Genomic DNA, 19,046 nt, shown 5'->3' with positions numbered 1-19,046 from the left:
AAACTGTAATGTTAGCTAGGAAGTGATTAAATGCTAACATTAGCTCGTGGATTATCAAATATGTTGTTTTACTTGAAATACAGCCAAATGTGCTGCCAGATTTTTACTATCCATTGTCTTTTTAGTTGCTAAACAATTGGGAAGTGGTGAAATGATAACCTCCTCCTACATGACATTCAACCTGGATTACAGCAGCACAACTTTAATCCCAGCATTCGAGATTCCCACCCTGAGCGTGACACCAGAGGAAAATGGCCGCCGTGTGAATATGGTCTATAGGATAGACTATTGAATCACAGTATATGATGCTGTCGCTGTGGCAATTTCTTTGGCATTTACCTGAATACATTTTAAGTCCCTTATAGTTTCAAAAAAGGAAACTCAGGCAACTTTGCACTTCAAAATTATGAAACTAATGCACAGAATTCAATGTTGAGAAGATTTTCTCTCTTTCACATGTTTCATATATTCAACTTCCTCTGATGAGATATGTCACATAGTTATCACAATGCCACGGAATAGCCTCATGTAGTATCTACCAGGGGCGGCTGTAGCTCAGGAGGTAGAGCGGGTCATCTAGTAATTGGAAGGTTGCTGGTTTGAATCCCCACCTCCCCCAGCTGCATGTCGAAGTGTCCTTGAGCAAGATACTGAACCCCAAATTGCTCCTGATGAGCAGTTGGCACCATCAGCCTCAGCCATTAGTGTGTGTGAATGGGTGAATGTGACAAGTGTTATAAAGCGCTAGACTGGAAAGCGATATAGAAATGCAATTCCATTTACCAACCACCCTTTTTCAGCTTTCTTGTCCATTTAGATTAGTTTGTTTGAAAATGTGTACAATATAGGCAGTGGATCTGTTTTGTGAGCTTTCAGTCTATCAATATTTTTTCTTTGCCTCTCTGTCTGACTCCTTTCACTCAAGTTTATCCATTTTATCTGCCTGCCTGGCTTTTGCTGCTGCCTATTTTTCCTCTGTTGCCTTACCTTTCTGTCTGTATGTTTGTGGCCAATAAGTGCTGAGGCACTTAGAGCTATGAGATTACCAAAACGGAGGCCAGTTATGGCAATAAAACTTTTTTTTAGCTCAATTTTCTTTGGTACTGCAATTCTAAAATACATTTTTTTATAGAAACGCTTATCTTTTATGGCATCATATATTTAAATTTAATAAAACATATGTCAAAAAGTCAAATGGATATCCTTTAAATCAATTTTGAGCAAAAGTGTGGTTGTTACTTCATTATTAGATAGCTAAATTGAAAAAAAACAACTGCATTATAAACTGAATACATTATATTAAAAGAGGAAAACTTTGAGGCTGTTAGCTTTCAGCAGCTCTCGTCCTGACTGGCGGCGGTGCTAAGGGGAGGGTTGGGACAGGCCGCGGGGTTGGAGGAGAAGGACGAAGGTGATGACGATAGCTGGTCGTAGCTTGGCAGGCTGTCATGGCTGGGGACGACAGCAAAGGTCCGTCCAAGCCGTGGCCTCAACCTGCCTCCACCTTCACCCTCAACGACATCCCTCTGGTCCAGCAGGAAGGTGAGGGATTCTGCGATGCGGTTCAGCGTCTGGTCCATTTGTGTTATCTGTGAGAGGTGAAGCATATATTTATAAATACAAGTAAAGATAGCATAGGGCCTCAGATTTGAATTCATTACTCCACAAATGCTTTTCACTCATTTCAATTAAATAAAGTGAGTGAGAGTGATTCGTGAGTTCAAGGATAATGTTACCTTCTGCGATTCAATTAGCATGTGTGTCTGACAAAAGCAACAACCGTTAACCTGTGCTGAATTATGTTACGGCTGTATTGTCTTCGGTCTTTCATGGTCCATCAAACAAGATTAAATTTCAATGATAGAAATGTGTTCATGATTACAAGTTAATAGGATACAACAGAGCTTTGAGCTCAAACTTTGCAGGTTTTCAACCAGCTTTGTATCACTGCAATGTTGGGGACATTTTTTGCCAACAAAAGTCAAAGAGTTGACATGTTTCGGGCTGTTGCATCAACTGCAGATTGTTGTTCTGTATTTTGTATGTGCCCATCAATGAACACAAAGCCTATGGTCGGATCAAGAGAGAGAGATGCCCCTTTTCAGGTTTCCTCCTGGGGTCACAATCCTGAATTTGTGACAATTTTTCACGTTTTTTCCCCTTTTAGCTAACATAAGCTGTTTCTGGCACTGTACAGCTTCTAGCCTGATGTTCCGCTGCACCTCGTCCCCCTCGCTGAGTGAGAGACGCACAGAGAAATGGAGAGGAGAAAAAATATTTAAACGGAAGAGGCTGTATAATCTGCCACATCGATCTCTGCATCATTCACGAGGGTCGCAGTGAGTCAATCCCCATCAAGAGGCTGACAAACAGATGGCAGTAGCGTGCACACACTCCCTAACGGCCACGGCCAATAAATCAATTCATGAATGAAAAGCAATAAATATTACTTTATGCCACAGGTTTACATAAGTTTATGCTAGAGGGCAAATAACTTCTGAGAAATGAAAGTAAAATTACTATTTAAATATATTATTAGTTGCATTTTAGTTATTATTTTGTTAATTCATTCTTCAAATGTCACCAGAATGCAGAAAACACACTCTACACACAAGGCAGTGCTGATCAAATATGAACCACGAACCTGTTCATTGCCTATTTCTCACCTAAAATGAGTTCAGAAACATATTTTAGTGGACTATTTAGTTGCAATATGATGATGTTTGTTACTAGCTGGCCGCCAAAAGCAAGCACCACCCAACTCAGTCTGAAATACCACTGCCCTTTTTCTTCTGTATTCTCTGGTCATGTAGCAGCAATTTCAAAAGTGTTTGCGTCTTCCTACTGCATAGACAGCCCAGTTTCATGAAAGAGCCGTCTTTCCAATGGTGAAATACAACTACAAGCCGCCACTGCACAAACATTTGAGTTATTTCTTCCTATTGGACAAATAAACCTGAAAATCACCTTGTTATTCATAAACTTTATTTCTCAACAAGAAAAGAGTTTAGTTCTGTTAGTTGCAAGGCAGAAATGTGAGGCGCACTTGGTGAGGGAGAAGGGGGGTTTGTGATTCAACTTGTTCTTTGTTTTGACACGTCTTAAAAAGAAATGAAAGAAACAATCTCATGGTTCCTCTTCTTGTGCTGAAGAACTGGCACAAGCTGTCAAATTTTCATATTTGAGTTCACAATAACGGGGCCACACGTCTAAGCACAGACATTTCATATTACAGCATTCAAAGCGAGTTAAACTTTTGTTGCATTATCCAAAACGATTCCCAGTTTGAGTGATAAGTGAGACTGCCACAGTGTTGTCAACATCCTCTTGATGGAGGCTTGTAACATTTTCAACAAAGTTTTTCTGTCTTGAATACAAGACGAACACGGCCATGTACATTTTTTGACTTTGCTCTTTCACAAACAAAACAAATGATCTGAGGCAGTAAAAGACGAGGGAATATTTCTGCCGTTTTCCACTGAAGTTGTACAAATCCCACCTTGTCCTCCATCCTGTTGAGTCTGGATCCAATAGAGTTGTTGCCTTTGTCTTTGGCTCGGTCTTCAGAGGGAGACAATAGTCAAAACAAATAATAAGACCAGAGGATTAGGACTGGGGTTTGTTCCATAGTTGCTGTACTATATTTTTGAAAGAGCAGTGAAGTGATTAATTACCTGAGCTGGTCTGGAACAAAGTTAACTTCCCTAAAGACTGGTCCAGTCTGAGGGAAACAATGGGAAGCTCAAGTCAGAGGAATATATGTACACACTGTCCATTTCCTCTGTCATCCTCCCACCTCTTTTTGCTTTCATGTTTTCATCTACCATCTTCATGTTTTCATCTACCCTCTGTCCAAACAATTAATTTGAATTTATATACATGTATAAATGCATATATTCTGTTTAGTTAAGCAGTTTACCTTCTCTGCAACTCCTTGATCCGCACCATGAGGTGGAGGTGACCCTGGGAGTATTGCTCGATCACATCTCGCACATCGTATGGCTTACGCGCTTGCTACACCAAGAAAAAAAAAATGTTTGAAAATGATTTTTGTTTGGCTTTATTTACATGACACCAAAATATTATTATTATTTTTACATATACAGTACTTAAGTGTTTACTTAATAATGTATTTAATCATTTTTTATCAGATTGACAACTGAAATGAACAAATCCCGTATGTAGACGATTTGCTGAAACAGGGAGCTCGATTTAAGCCGCCAAAGCTCTGCCCACTTCTTTGTTCTGTTATGCTGCTGCTCATTTGGAAATTCTGTTGTAACATCGCCTCAGACACTATAATTGGAACCTGACTTCTATCCACTTGCAGGTCTGCATTTAGTTGCCCTGGGGCAGAGATTGTTATCGTCACTCTCCAGTCTCTCTGGCTGAACTTGCTTGTAAGGAGTCTGAAGTCAGAGCGTGTAAATGCCAAAAAATGACTGTACTTTCTGTATACGTACTTAAAGGTCCAACGTGGAGGATTTAGCTGTGTCTATTGTCAGAAATGGAATACAATATTCATAGTTTTTCATTAGTGTATTATCACCTGAAATGAAGAATAGTTGTGTTTTCATCACGTTTAGATTAGTCTTTTACATCTACAGAGGGAGCAGGTCCTCTTCCAAGAAGTCTGCCATGTTTCTACAGGTTACACCCCGCCTTTCTGAAACCCCGCTGTTCCGAAAATAGACTTCCATTCTTCGTAATGGCGGGGATTCCCATTTTTTCTAAAGACTCCGCTATTCCGAAAAGGCTATTGGGGAAACCCTAACCCTAACCCTATTGGGAAGTAATTGGAACTTGAAAGTCGGATTCGGAACAGCGGTGTTTCGGAGTGGAAGGCCGTCCCCGTTTCTACAGTAGCTCATAATGGACAAACCAAACACTGCAATCTGCAACCTCACCTCGATGCCACTAAATCCTACAGACTGGCTTTTAATAGTAAATTCATTTCAGATTATGTGGATAACTCAAATGTTAAACCAACAATATGTAACTCCTGCCACTAGGGAGCTCTCTATCAAAACAAAAGACATTTGCCGAGTGTTGTGTGGAGGGCTGGGTGGAGCGAGGTTAAGAACGGCTGCTCAGCTGCTCAGAGCCGACTGGAGAGTCAGGTGCAGAGCTAGATCATCTGTAGACTAACCACGCGGAGTCGCATCGGCTTCTGCTCTGATCCGGAGCCGTGTAATGATGGCAGGAGATTGCTCAGAGATTCCATTTGAACTTTTCAGGTTCAAAAGTGGATTTATCTTCACTCCAGTTTATCAATCTGACTGCAGCAGCCATCTGTAGAGTGTTTAAGTGCTGTAATGTTGACCTGGATACCATTGGTTGCCTGCTAACGTTAGCTTACGGCTAATGCACAGTGAAGTAATCTGGCTGTTTGCGGCAGATAAACACTACGTGAGTAACTTCTGATTAAACAATATTGGATGTGACTATGGCACAAATGTTCACAGACAATGTTTTAAAGTTGAATTCATGTTAACTTTAGACTCGTTCAGAAACTTCCCTACCCTAAAAGTTGTTTTGGTATTAAACAGTGTCATACTTACCTGAAAATTCCTCTTGGCCACAAAATAACGCATTCTCTGGATCACCCTGATGGCTTTTCGGTGTGACTCTGTCAATCTGTGTAAAAGAGTTTCATTTGAATGTAGAAAGTAGAAAAATCATAAAGGAAAATAAAAGAAAACTGACAGTGGCAGAAATTACTGTTGAAATTGATTTTTTTCATTATTTTTTTTTAAAGCAAAGTATCAGAGAAGAAGAAGAAGAAAGCAGACCAACCCCTGTAAAATTTGAGGTTATTTTTCTTCAAACACAGAATAGATTTGTTTTAGACCCTTACCTGTTTCATTTTTCTTGTATGAAAAAGGTGTCACTGTGAAACCATGAAAAGATTGACCATGGCCTTCACACCAGAACTCTTAATGTGTAGTAAAACATTGACTGAGGTGCAGTTTCACGATTACTGCTCTGTCTGCATCAAAAGCCTCTCACTTCCTTTGAATTTGATCAAGGTGAGCTGAGGTAAGAACAAAGAGCGGGTGATTTCTGGGGTCTGTGTTGCTCTGAATAACATTTAGAAAAAGCTCTGAGGGATTGTAGAGCATTTAGCCTCCATTATGATGTTGTGGGTGTTGTTGGGGAGCTATTACTCACCAGGGTTCTCAGGGAAAAGCAGAGAATAAGTCTGCGAGGGGGAAATGAGGGAGCTCTTTGTTGAGTCCAGTTAGGTGACAGACTAAAGGCACAAGGTCACCATGAGTCTAGCTATGGACTTTTCACAGGGGCATATGGTTTTTAAATAAAACCGTAAAATTATCTCTGTATAATGAAATGAAAATGCTATACTCTGTGACCTAATATGGAAAATACATTTTCCAACACAAATGGCGATGACGTATCCTGAAACAGGCAGTGAGGCAAATTGGTGCACACAGTTTCTTTTCACCCATAATGACGTTTTGAATTGTACTGAAAGTGAGACTTGAAGTATGTACGTGGGTCTGTTCTTTACCTTAACATTAGGAGACTTAACTCTTAAGCTGTAAAAGCTATAATAACAAATAGGATAGATTAACATTTTTGAAATCAAGATTATTTAATTTCTTATTTGACGGGAGTCAGTTCAATATCAAACTGGAGCTGGGAGCTGATTAGCTTAGCTTCGCACAAAGACTAAAAAAAAGGGCTGAACAGCAAACCTGACTATCAAAATCCCACCAAGCACTTTTTAAGCTCATTAATTAACACATTAAGACACACACACAATTAGCACAACATTTTTATTTTGTAAGCTTCATCCTCATGTATCACATTTTGTTACTTCCTGTCTTCTTCTTGTTTTCCCTCCCTAGGTTTTGTCCTGATTAGCTTCACCTGTCCCTGATTAGCCTCCTGTGTATTTAAGTCGGTGTCTTTCTGCCTCTCTTTGTCAGTTCATCTGTTTTGTTCCGGGAGTCTCTCCGTTGCGCCTCGTGTTTTCTGCCCTTGAGTTTTTTTTATTACTGCCTCTGTTCCCCAAGCTTCTGGTTTGTACTTAATTAATTTTTGTATCTCTTCTTGGTTTTTGGTGGATTTGCCCCTGCCTGTTTATTTTGAGCTTGGTAGTTAGTTGCTTACTTTTTGGATTTTAGAATTTTAGAGAACAGCTTCATTAGTAAAGCTCGCTTTTTGTTTTCAACCTGCCTGCCTTTATGTGTCTTGTGTTTGGGTCCTCACTGTTTTTGCAAACTGTAACAAACTTGAGTTTTTACCGGGGTTATGTGCCAAACTCTTTCTGGCAAGAAAGTTGTGCATTGTATGATATGTGATCAAATAAAGATTCTTATTCTATAATTAGGACTTAAATCTAGGATTATAACTTTAGACGGATCAGAATCCATGTTTTTACCCACAGGTGATACAGTAGGTGTTAAAAGTACATCTGCTGTATAAATATATTCCAGTACCTCCAACAGTATAAACGAATTTGAGATGGTACAGCCCATCCTGCCATCCTTTGACAGTTCAGAAAGTTGCTTGATAAAATCGGTTTTGAGGTTAACACTTTACTGTTATCAAATCCCTTTTCGCAGAAGCAAAGTAGTGATGCTGCGTTCCAGACAACTCAGAACTCAAAAACATTTTGACCTCCTGCTAGAAAAAGTGCAATGGAACGGCACTCAAACAGCACTCGGAATTTCTACTTGTAAACTTGAGGCACATCCATCTACGTCGACACCATGAGGGAGCAGTTGTCTGACGTTTAGATATGTTATAGTATTAGAGTGCCATAAAATAATGTTACCTTATGTGCCGTTTTTTTCTCCTCTGTTTTGTTTAGAATTCAAAAAGGCTGCACTGCTGAGGGTTCAATAGTGTGTGCGCTTCATTGAAACATCATTTTGTTCTCGTCACCCAATTTTTTTGTTCACTTTTGGCAAGTGTTGGAAGCTTCATCTTGGAAATTCTGACCTCTGGAGTTGTCTGGAACACATTTTCAGCAATTCTTTCACACACACACGGGTATTTGGGGGGTGATGACCAATCTGCTGTGTAGATGGAGGTGCAAACGAAGAGGTCATCAGTATTGAGACAGTATAAATCAGGCAATTACGCTGAAATATTCCATTTTTGTCAGTGCAAGTGCAAAACCATGGTGAAGTGGTGTAATGCAGGGACCTGCAAGAACCATAATCTCATGTAAAATGAAAACTGGAGCTCTAAATATGCATTTTTAGAATTCACGAGCCATGAAAAAGCACTGATGCAAATAAAGAACACATAGGGACAATCCTTCAGTACACAAAGTTTCAACTGTTATAGTGCACTAGAGCACCTTAAAAAAATAAATAAACACCGACTCCATATCGTCATGGCGTGCTAAAAAAGACACCCCCTGTCGTGTTTGTTTACACCATCAACAGTAATAATATTGCTTGGAATTGTGGGTGGATTTTGCGATCACTGTAGTTAAAGAACAACTGAAAATAAAATTGCATGATTCATTTTTCAGGAAAATTGCGCTTTAATGTATTCAGTTAGAAACCTCTGTCACAATAAAGTAAAAGTATAATGCTATGGCTCAACGCCCCCTCAGTGTGTGAATGTAGCAGTGTTTGCAAATTGTCTCCACCTGACTCATGAGATGGAAACAAACAGTACGATGTGAGAAACATGAAAAAGGTTTCGAGAGGAACTTTTACCCCCCACCTAGCTAACTGCTACAATCCCAGCTCTTTTAGTTTTACTTTAAAGGCCATGTCTGTTGTGTTACTAGAGGTGTAATTTGTTTGTTTGTGACAAACATGTAGTAATTTTGTTAAAACTCTCAACACCTCAATCATCTTCAATTTTCCAAAACATACTGCACTGCATGTCGATTCCGAGGCAGCTGCAGAAATATGACTTCTGTGAACTATTCAACATCAAAAATCAATTCTGCATCTTGGCTTCGTAACAATAACTCAAATGAGATTTCCACCCTGCTGTAGACAATTTGGAAAATTTGGGTTTCAGTCTGTAATTCAGCCTAAAATGGAAGACTTTTCATGAAAAATTGGCAAACATGGTAAAAAAAAATACATCTTTCAAGCTTTTTTATCTACATGTACTCCTGTCATGGATAAAACACGCAGAAGTATCTTGTAATGGCTCAATTTAGCATGGGATTTGATGTGTCATTGCTCTATGAGTACAGTTGGTTACGTATTTTAGAGTCAGCAGAGCATGGAGTGATTTTTGCCAACAGTGCTGCGGCATGCAATCCCCACTCTGCATCACCACCCCACCATTTAGAAAGAAAATCCCACGGGTCAGAACTGTCGCTCCATTTGTTTCACTTACTGTGCTCTTACATTACACTGCAGTTACTTAACACTCATTTCCTCATATCAGTCTCAGTCTCTCGCTGTGCAAGCGCCCCAGCAAGCACAAGTGCTTTTCCCTAAATGGGAATCATTACACAGAGGAGACAGGAGTGCTCTGGGGTATGGCATATTACAAAGGTTAATTACAAATAGCAAAAAAATACATGCAAACGTTCTGTGACAATACTCACACAGAGAGACAGCATCAGTGTAATGTTGGTGAACTCACTGTGACACTGAGGTGGCAGGATACAGCTCACTGTGTCGCTCTGGCTCCAGCTCCAGGTCATCTGCAAAGCTGCAGTTCCTCCGGAGGGGGCCGGGGGAGTGGACGTCCCGAAGGCCAGGGTTTCTTTTCACTGTATGATCACACATTTACACACACACAGCCAGTCAATTGAACAGCATATAACTTAGGACTCAGGTTCAGGGTGGCTGACCACAGTGCAGTTTATTTCATTGCTCTCTTTTGAACTCTGGCTGCACCAAGTGTGTGTATTATAGGGATGGGACAATGAAAGATTTTATCACAAACCGCAATAAAAAGCACTCTCAATGAGTTGATCGTGATGAAATGTCATCATCTGGATAATCGTGAATGGAGATAATCATGACTGTCCTCATGTAAATGACTTGAAAAAGCTGTCAAGTGTCTGACGTACAGATCTAGATTGGTTTCCTGATATAGTCTGTCATAATGGCTGAAGGCATGTCTATCACATTGTTTCCCCCACAAAAACAAGTTAAATCAGATGTGTGTAATTACTACAAACTAAAGGACAACAGACAGTTGAGGTTACCACCATTTTTACCAGTTTTAGTGCAATTTAGTGGGTTTTAATAATATTTTGATGATTATCGGGATAATATCATTAATCGCAGTTATGTTGAACAGAATAATCATTTTCATATCATCCCATGCCTAGTGTATACTACAACGCACAATGGGAAAAGAAAAAGAAATTAGCCTACATGTTAATGCTTAACATGCTGAGCTAAAAGTCAGAGCCACAGAAACCTCAGATGTCTGCATAGAAATGCAGAATCTGTAGGCATGGGACAAGATTTGGTATGTGTTCTGGTTTCTGTACGTAGTCCGAGTAGTTTTGACCAATCACGCTTGATCTTTGTCTGTGTGGAGAGCAAAAGAGACCTTTTTGATTTTTTTTTCATGAATTTATCTGGCTGACTGGGCTCTGGTATTTTGCATGCTCACTCACTAACATGGCTTAGCAGGAGACTAAATAGAATGGAGCCCTCGCTAACGTTATTGGCCACACCTGAGCTTTTCCTGCAGCTAAAATGTCTGCTGTGAAAAGGGTCTATTGTTGTCAGACGATGACCAATGACTTCCAAGATTGGAGCCACAGAAAATGGCTGAAACACAGTGAAGAAAAACATGAGCTCAAGCAGCTTCTCAAAATGCTAATACTTTGTGGAAAGCTTTATCTTTATGGGAACATTACAACCTTGAGGGACTAGTATCCCTGGATGTCTGATATTATGAAAGAGCTGTCATTTTCAAATGGGAAGAAAATCTGCGTTTACAGCCACATTCATCTGGCTCATACTGGAAATAGTTGAGCTTCATTTGGACAAACAGGTAAGGCAGATGGTGGATATTATGTGATTTTATCGTGCTGGGTTGCCTTGTCGTATTCTGTGGAGCAATTTATATAACATGGAACATTGTTTTGCACCTGTGAGACACCTCACTGTGTCTAAGGCACATCTATTTCTCTTTGAGGAAAGAAAAGACTAACATAAGGCTGGTTTGAATTTAGGTCTCAAATTTGGCAATGCGAGTCGGCCTCAGTCGAGTCTTAAAAACACAAGAACTGGTCAGGTGTAGGTGTCAGTTTCATGCATATTTATAAACACAAATATGTATACAAAAAGAGCTATTTTAACTACAGGAGCTAGATAACAAGGAGGACTCCAATTTTTACCATAACCGGAAATCCATAATGTTGTTGGCATCTCCAGCAGCAAAAGCTCTACAGCAAAGGTGGCAGAGTTGTTGTGGAAGACTGAGCAAAAACCTGCTAATTATTTGAATTTGCAGAGAAGTGTGAGGCAACTCGTCTAACCCTTGATTTTTGACATGTGAAAATAAAAACATGACGTGAAATGCAAATGCTTTATTGACGGATTCATTCCAATGATGGATTGGATTGAATTGGTGGGGTCAACCAGGACGGGATGTGACACAACGAGCCATGAAAAGCTGACTGATATTCCTCAATAACAGAGTGCAGAGAACTGCTTCAACCACTTGACTTGTTTGATACTCCACCAGATCTACGATTTGTTTCTAAAAAACTGCTTTAAATTCTAGTAAAAACTGTTATTTGACTTCACATGGTACAGATCAAATGAAGACATCAACCCTTTAGTCCTCCAAGTCCCAGCACTTGAGATATCAATACTTCAGACTGGAGTTAACTGACCCAGGTGAAGAAACTACAACCCTGGTTCCAAAACAGTTGGGACGCAGTGCAAAACGTAAATAAAAACAGGATGCAATCATTTCATTTTGTTTGCAAATGAACTGTTTTTACTGACAACTGTTTTACAAAGTGTTCCTGAGCCCATTCAGTAATATCCTTTATATAGTTATGTGTTTCACAAAGCGGTGAACCTCGCCTCATCCTTGCTTGTGAACGACTGATCCTTTTGAGAACCCAATCATGATACTATCACCTGTTACCAATTAACCTGTTTACCTGCTTAATGTTCCAAACAGGTGTTTTTTGAGCATTCAACAACTTTCCCAGTCTTATGCTGCCCCGGTCACAACTTGTTTGGAATTTGTTGCTGGCATCAAATTCAGAGTAAAGCATATATTTACAATAATAAATGGAGTTAAAGAGCATAAAACAACAATGTTGCATACATGTCAAAAAGGATTAGCAAATTATCACATTCTGTTTAACCTAGCATCCAAATTTCTTAGGAATCAGGTCAGTTTTCTCTTCCGGAGACACAAAGCAACATTAAGACACTCACGTCAACAACATTCTGTTACCTGGAGGCGGTGAGCTGAACTGAAGGGAAGACAAAGACGTCCAGGACTGCTGGAAATCTGAAGCACACACATGAAGAGACACAAAAACATCACCACTGTTTAGCACAGGGCAAAAAAAGGACAGCAACGACGATGTTAGTCAAAGACTATGGTGCTGAGAATGCAATTTTGCATTCATTGCTAAAGGAATCAAGTGAACACAACACGACAGGATTATACACTGTAAAGAACATGCTCTTAGAGGTACTTAGACGATAAAAAAGGAGGGCTGTTAAAGCGGACAATAATGGAGGACAGTGGGAGTACTAAGGATGTGTGCAGGACGTGGACACTAACAGCAGCTCACCGCATCCTCCCAAAGTGTGAGATCCTGCTGAACATGGACAAAACATCAAGAGAGGAAGAAAGACACAAGCAAGGAAATAGGCAGTTAAATTGGATGAAAGAGGAAGATTTAAAAATAAAGATGAAAAGGCAGAAGCTACATGAGTTACAGAGTTGTTTGTTCTATGAAAGGAAAAATTAAAGACACCAAGATATGATTGCAAAGGATGAAGAGATTCAAACTGTTTCATATTTTAAAATACTGACTCACAGCTGTCCTTTAAGCAGGTGTCTAACTGTAAAATTAAAAAGGGACTGTAGGATTTAAATTGTATATGCACTCAATGATTTCTTTACACACCTCCAAAAACACACATACAGCTTCTATACAAACAGTCAAAGCACTGGACAGATCCATCAAGGTACCATCATTAACATAACCTCCTACCCCTTGACAGTTTTGTGCGTCTTGCTAATGATTGTTTATCTTACAAAGTGATCAATGATCTGGCTCCCTCCCCATGAGATTTCTTATCACTGCCATCAGCTAATAGATGAGCGAGCACCCTTCCGGTGTGCCCCATGGGACCTTATTTTGGGAAAAATTATACAGTAGTCAATGGTGAGGGACAAATACACTTTGTTTAAATCCCATTTGAATTGTGCTATGAATGACACTTATGATTTAACAGATAATTTTGCAGAAGGTTGTTGGAGAAAGATAGTGAAATACCATTTAGCTGTGTGTAAAATCGCTCAGTGAACTACATTGTCTCGCCCACATCACCAACACCAACATGGCCGTCACCTCTGCACCAGAAAAGTATTCAAAAAGGTGAAAATCACAATAAACCTGGCCATGATGAAAACTGCAGTTAAGTGAAAGGCGAGTTAGTCACTTTTGGAACCGGCTCTACAAGGTTCCAGTTAAACAAGATAACGTCACTGACGAGGATGTTGGGTGTGTAGTCATTCTAATTATGTACTATCACAATCTTATTTTTCACTAGTTTTATCATATGTGTATTTCATGGTACAATTCGAACAGGATCAAAAAGATATTTGTCCCTTGCCATTCACTACCATGCATATTTTCCCTGAAATAAAGTCCCACGGTCTAGGCAGATGTTATCTCTCACGCCTGCCCAGAAATTACAGATGTAAATTAGCTTATAGCTCACTCTGGTACAACTGTGGACTGTCCCTGTCAAATTAATAAACAAATAAACAATAAATAAATAATCAAACTGCTGCATCAGACTGCATTCGTTTTAGCTAGGTGTACCTAAAGAAGTGGCAACTGAGTGTAAGTATTAGTAGTTCATGCGATTGATTTTTTTTTAATGCATCCATATAATGTAGTCTAATAATCTGTTAATCAACAGGTCAAAATCTCAACAGTGTGACATTTAGATACACAAATAAACTTAAATTAGGACTGAAATGACTAAACCTGAAATTCACAGTTTATGTCTTCTGAAAGTCCATAGAGGACAATTATGTTAATAGACAACTCTTGAGCCACAATCAGTGTGTGTGTGTGTGTGTGTGTGTGTGTGTGTGTGTGCATCCAGTCAATATATCGCACACCAGATGGCAACCTGGGAATGTCGTTAAATGATTCATCGTTAAAAGCAGCATGCTGTAGATGTGAGATGTGCAGCACAACCTGTAGAATCCATTTATCTTCAAATCAAAGGCTCTGATTTTCATTGAACATGAGGCAAACAGACATTTATATATACATCTTTACAACTGTGCAAATTAGATTCGGCTGCTGTACCGAGTACTGACTGCAGAGCAGAACCATTTGCACAGTTATATGTTGGTGGCAGCACTGCAGTCACGCATCTAGGCAGCTTTTCAGGTTACCAGCTGGTGTAAAAGAAAAAAGGTTATATAACTAAGCACAACAAAGTGTTTGATCCAAGTAGATGTTTACATTTTGTAGACATGGTAAAAAGGCCCACATTTATCTCCTGTGGAGGACAGGCTGTCCTCTCCAGTATCTCATTTTGTTCATCTACATTCATCCAGTAATGTCCTCCATGCACCACTGATAGTAATAATGATGATGATTCATTTTATTCAAATAATTCTTTTTATAAGGTAGCGTTTACAAATGAATGTAATAAACTAAATGAGGAGGAAACATTAAGGGACACGATCAAGGATAAAATCAATAAACAGAAAAAATGAAATGACTGAAAAAATGAATGAGGCAGTTTCACAGATGACATTGAATTAGTGAGTGTTTTGTACTTGTGTTTTGTAAGATGATTAGGTTTGATGAAAACAACTCATCTGTCTATCTGTCTGTCTGTCTATGTGATACTTGTGAGAAAGATGCATTTACAGATCCAGTCTTGAGCATCCTGAACTGCTCACAGACTCATCAGGGCTGCCCCGATAATATGAAACATGTTTGATATTTTAAATCTGGATGATTAAAAACCAATGAGAGAGGATTCTCTGAGCTGCTGATGGTGCTGCCAAGCAACAGTAAACGTTCTAGCGATTGAGCCAATTTTAGCTAGCATAGAATTTATCTTCTGGGGACTTTGAATATATGTAGCAAATTTCCCAGCAAGAAGCTGAGTAGTTGTCAAGATAACTCACTCAAAACCGAAGATGTCAACCTCATAGTGGCACTAGAGGAAAAGTCAAGGAATCACCAGTTGTTAGGCTTCATCATCTGGGGATCATGAATGCCAGAACCATATTTGGTGTTCATCTATCCAGTAGATTTTGAGATATTATGCTGGATAAGCATTGAGCCTTGGCCTGCTGGTAGCGTTAAAAGTAATGTCAGTAGGATTCACAGCAGGATGTATCCTCTGGCGATCATGGATATCTATGCAAAATTTCATGGCAATCCATTTAATGTTTGTTGAGATATTTCAGTCGGAACAGCTGACAATCTGACATCTCCATCCTTAAAGTGGCGCTGCGAGCATGGATACAAACTAGATGCTGTCTTGATTATTAAGGCCAGGCCATGTGTTCTGGTGACTATCATCACTAAATTCCATTATGTGTCCTGATAATAGTAACACCCTACACAAGGACAACCACCATCATTTTTTTAACATATTTCTGTTGTTTCAGTCATTAAAGTTTCCTGCCGTTCCCCACCTGCCATGTTGTTGCCCTCAGCTTGTTCCCGGTCATGTGCTGCCCTCCCTCACATTTCCTCATCATCACCCCTGCATATATAACAGCTCTCTTGCCCCACTCATTTGTCTGATTGTCTAATGTACAGTACCACCTAGTCTAAGCTCTCCAGCCTTCGTTTATTTTTCTTCCCTGCCTGTTCCGCCTGCCTGCCCCCTCGCCCACTTCTTATAGATGACTGATTACCCATTGCCGAACTCTGCCTTGAACTTCTAACCAAGTGAACGATTGATTGCTTTCAACTGCTCTGCCTCTGAGTTCTGCTTTTGAGTCCACATCCCTGTGAACCTTTACAGCAATGAAGGTGAAGGTATTTTCAAAATGAAAGTCAGCTGAGATTTTTACAATTTCCCTTGAAGTCAGTGATTCAAGTTTTTATAAAAACTGCAACAAATTCAAGTTACATTGATAGAGAGCTATGCAGGCTGCATTCAAAGACACTGAAAGGATATCCAGTATAATTTGATGTGAATTGCTTCTTTATAATGTATCACCCTCACCCTCACCCTACTATTGATCCAGCAGAGCTGCATGTGGTGGGATGCTCTGTAAGTTCAGCAGTGCAGTGTTTTGACTTCGGCCTTCCCTCTTTCCCTTTTCTTTGTACTGTATCTTTGCTGAATATGTGGTTCAGAGGCAGTGCACCATCGATCATTTCTGAGCCACATCTTTAGTGTTTACTCTGATTTTAATGGAACCATGTACATTACTTTGGAAACTAATTAACCGGTTTGACATCCACCAAACATAAAAAGAATGTTTGGATTTTGGCAAAATGTCTTGTTTAGTGCAACATCTGTTCAACAACATAAGTGGGAAGTTTTCTGTTGTAAAGTTTTTCACACTGATTGAAGTGAATTAGAACAAGCCGGTGCATCAGAGATAACGTACTGTACGGTACCTGTGCCCACAGTGCTGTAAACATCTGAGCTCAGCTCCCTCCCGCTGTCAAATACAGAGTCGTAGGTGATGTTAGGAATTGTGGGAGAAGTTGGACCGTTGTCCTTGTCGCTGCTCTTCAACTTCCTCCTTATCTTCACCTGCCCAAGAAATGCATACAGCTTAACAAAGTGTTCCAGTGGAGGGTTTTATTTGACACCAGTGTGAAAAAACAGCAAAACGTACCTGTGATCACAACACTGCACTGGAAAAATGCCACGAAATAAGTTTTTAAAAAAACAATGAATCCAAGCTGTTTCTTGCTTGTGTTAGTAAAAAACATCCCAATGCAACAAGTGAAAATTGTCTTTAAAAAGTCCCATTTATCTCACTGAAATGCTACTTTCTAGGTAATTGTGTCTAATGTGTAATAAAACGCTTTTGTGTAGAAATTAGACAAATACACGTGGTAAGATTTGGAGTTTTTGCAGTGTGATGCTCTTTTAACGGTCTCGCCAAGCACGTGCTGCATGCTCAGCTGTGTTGACAGCTCAGGAAAATGGATAATGATAACCCACTACTGCTGTACATTGCACGGAGAAGCAAAAATAAAACTAGAAGGATATGGGTTCACAATTTTTTTCAAAGATAGGAGGAGTGAGGAGTATGCAGCACTTTTTGTTGTTCTTTGAAGACAAATTTTCTTCATATATTCGTAGGAGTCAACCCCATCAGCACCAAAGACCATTTGGCTGTATGTCTCAGGTAAAATTATGTTTTGGTATGTGCAGTTTGCAGCCTAATATTCTGTTACACAGTATAAGCATTTTATAAGTTGTGAATGTGACTCCCTGTAAATTCAGATGAAGTTTGGTTGACTGTCAGTGTTTCTATCGTTGATTAAATCGCTCTGAAAATGATCCACACAATGTTGCTCGCCACTGTCGTTAACAGTGACATTGTGGAAAGACTTTGTCAACTTATCAGCCTCTCATAAACGTGGTCAAATATTTTTGCTTTGCAGAAAAGTTGAGAAGTTGACTGTCTGCGGTCAACTAATTTTAATACAGCCAAGAGCACAAAGAAGGAGACACCATGAATTTATATTCCTGAGGCCCTGCAAAGTCTTCGGGGAACATGATCGAAACATTTTAAAATGCATTCATTAGTGTGGGCATTGGTCAGATACCCAAGTAGCAGTCATATTGAATAATCAATATTAATATTAAATTGCTGCTGGCTGTAACTTTTCTTCCTGCCTTAATTCATTGCATTTATTTCCCACACAAATTTTGCACCTATCACAGGAATTCTATGTTTTTATAACTCAAATTTCAAGTCTTATTAACCCGTTTGGTTTTCAGTCACCACAAAAATACATTGTGACAGCTATCTTTACAGTAACTAATGCAATTTAGATTCTTGTCCCTTCAGTCTGTCTTACACTGGACAGTTAGTGACAGACTTGCTGTCCCTTTCAATTCACCACAAACTACAGCTTTCAAAATGTTCTTCAAGTTGAATAAAAAAAAAAGAAAAGAACATAATCTTCATAAGGGCTTATGGTATTGCAGGGCTGTTGCTTCAGACTACATTGGTTTCGCCTTTGTGTACATAATAAGCTGGAAACCGAATATAGGAAGCAGTTACAGTGAAATACATAAAATGATTACAAACCGATTTCTTGGGCTTGGGGGTGGACAGAGACGAGGCGGGGATGTTGGATCTCTTTCTCAAAAACGTCTTGAATGTGGCAGAATCCAAGTTCTCCACTGCAAAACATCTCCATGCTGTCTGGAGGGGGCATGGAAATAGCAAAATATATTGGTTGAACAGAACTCATTTCATGCCAACATGTGTGCCATGTAAGAAAGGAAGTAAGGGTTACAGGAAACGATGGTCTCAATAACAAAACAGGCTTTCAGACAGTTCAGTCCCCCGGCTGTATTGTTTTGCCGTTTCAGTAGTTGTTGGTCGAATATAAAATACCTGAATGAGACAGGCAGCTGCGGGGATCTGTCTATTGAAGTGTTTCTGTCTTTGCTTCTGCTGCACCTTCAAGGCAAAGCCTGAGCCTAAGATTCCCTGTGAACAACAGCACAGCACAGTTACTTCTCATTAATTCAGTTTTAACAATGCACTTACGGTACAGGCAGTTGCGTGATCCAAAAGACAGAAATAAACCCAAAATTAAGGAATAATGTGCTTTTTAATGCTATTATTATCTATTATTCACGTTGTTCATTAAGTGAAAGAGACACATTAAAATGTTAATCAGC

General features: G+C 39.5%; 1 protein-coding gene across 1 annotated transcript in view; it reads right to left on the bottom strand.

Annotated features, from left to right (window-relative positions):
* Positions 1-898: 898 nt before the first annotated feature.
* The window catches only part of kcnq1.1 (potassium voltage-gated channel, KQT-like subfamily, member 1.1), a 53,594-nt gene continuing 35,446 nt past the window's right edge, over positions 899-19,046 (bottom strand). Inside the window, exons 8-17 of the mRNA XM_073464936.1 lie at positions 18,757-18,852; positions 18,445-18,561; positions 16,790-16,928; positions 12,391-12,447; positions 9,592-9,721; positions 5,562-5,637; positions 3,920-4,014; positions 3,675-3,721; positions 3,500-3,561; positions 899-1,589 (exon numbers count right to left, since the gene is read on the bottom strand). Of these exons, the coding sequence (XP_073321037.1) occupies positions 1,332-1,589; positions 3,500-3,561; positions 3,675-3,721; positions 3,920-4,014; positions 5,562-5,637; positions 9,592-9,721; positions 12,391-12,447; positions 16,790-16,928; positions 18,445-18,561; positions 18,757-18,852 (1,077 nt within the window). The 3' untranslated portion in view covers positions 899-1,331. The remainder of the gene's footprint in view (positions 1,590-3,499; positions 3,562-3,674; positions 3,722-3,919; positions 4,015-5,561; positions 5,638-9,591; positions 9,722-12,390; positions 12,448-16,789; positions 16,929-18,444; positions 18,562-18,756; positions 18,853-19,046) is intronic.

Source organism: Pagrus major, chromosome 4 (genome assembly GCF_040436345.1).
Source record: "Pagrus major chromosome 4, Pma_NU_1.0".
Classification (NCBI taxonomy): Eukaryota; Metazoa; Chordata; class Actinopteri; order Spariformes; family Sparidae; genus Pagrus; species Pagrus major.
Note: the sequence above shows the minus strand (reverse complement) of the source record. Positions and strands in the feature narration are given on the sequence as shown.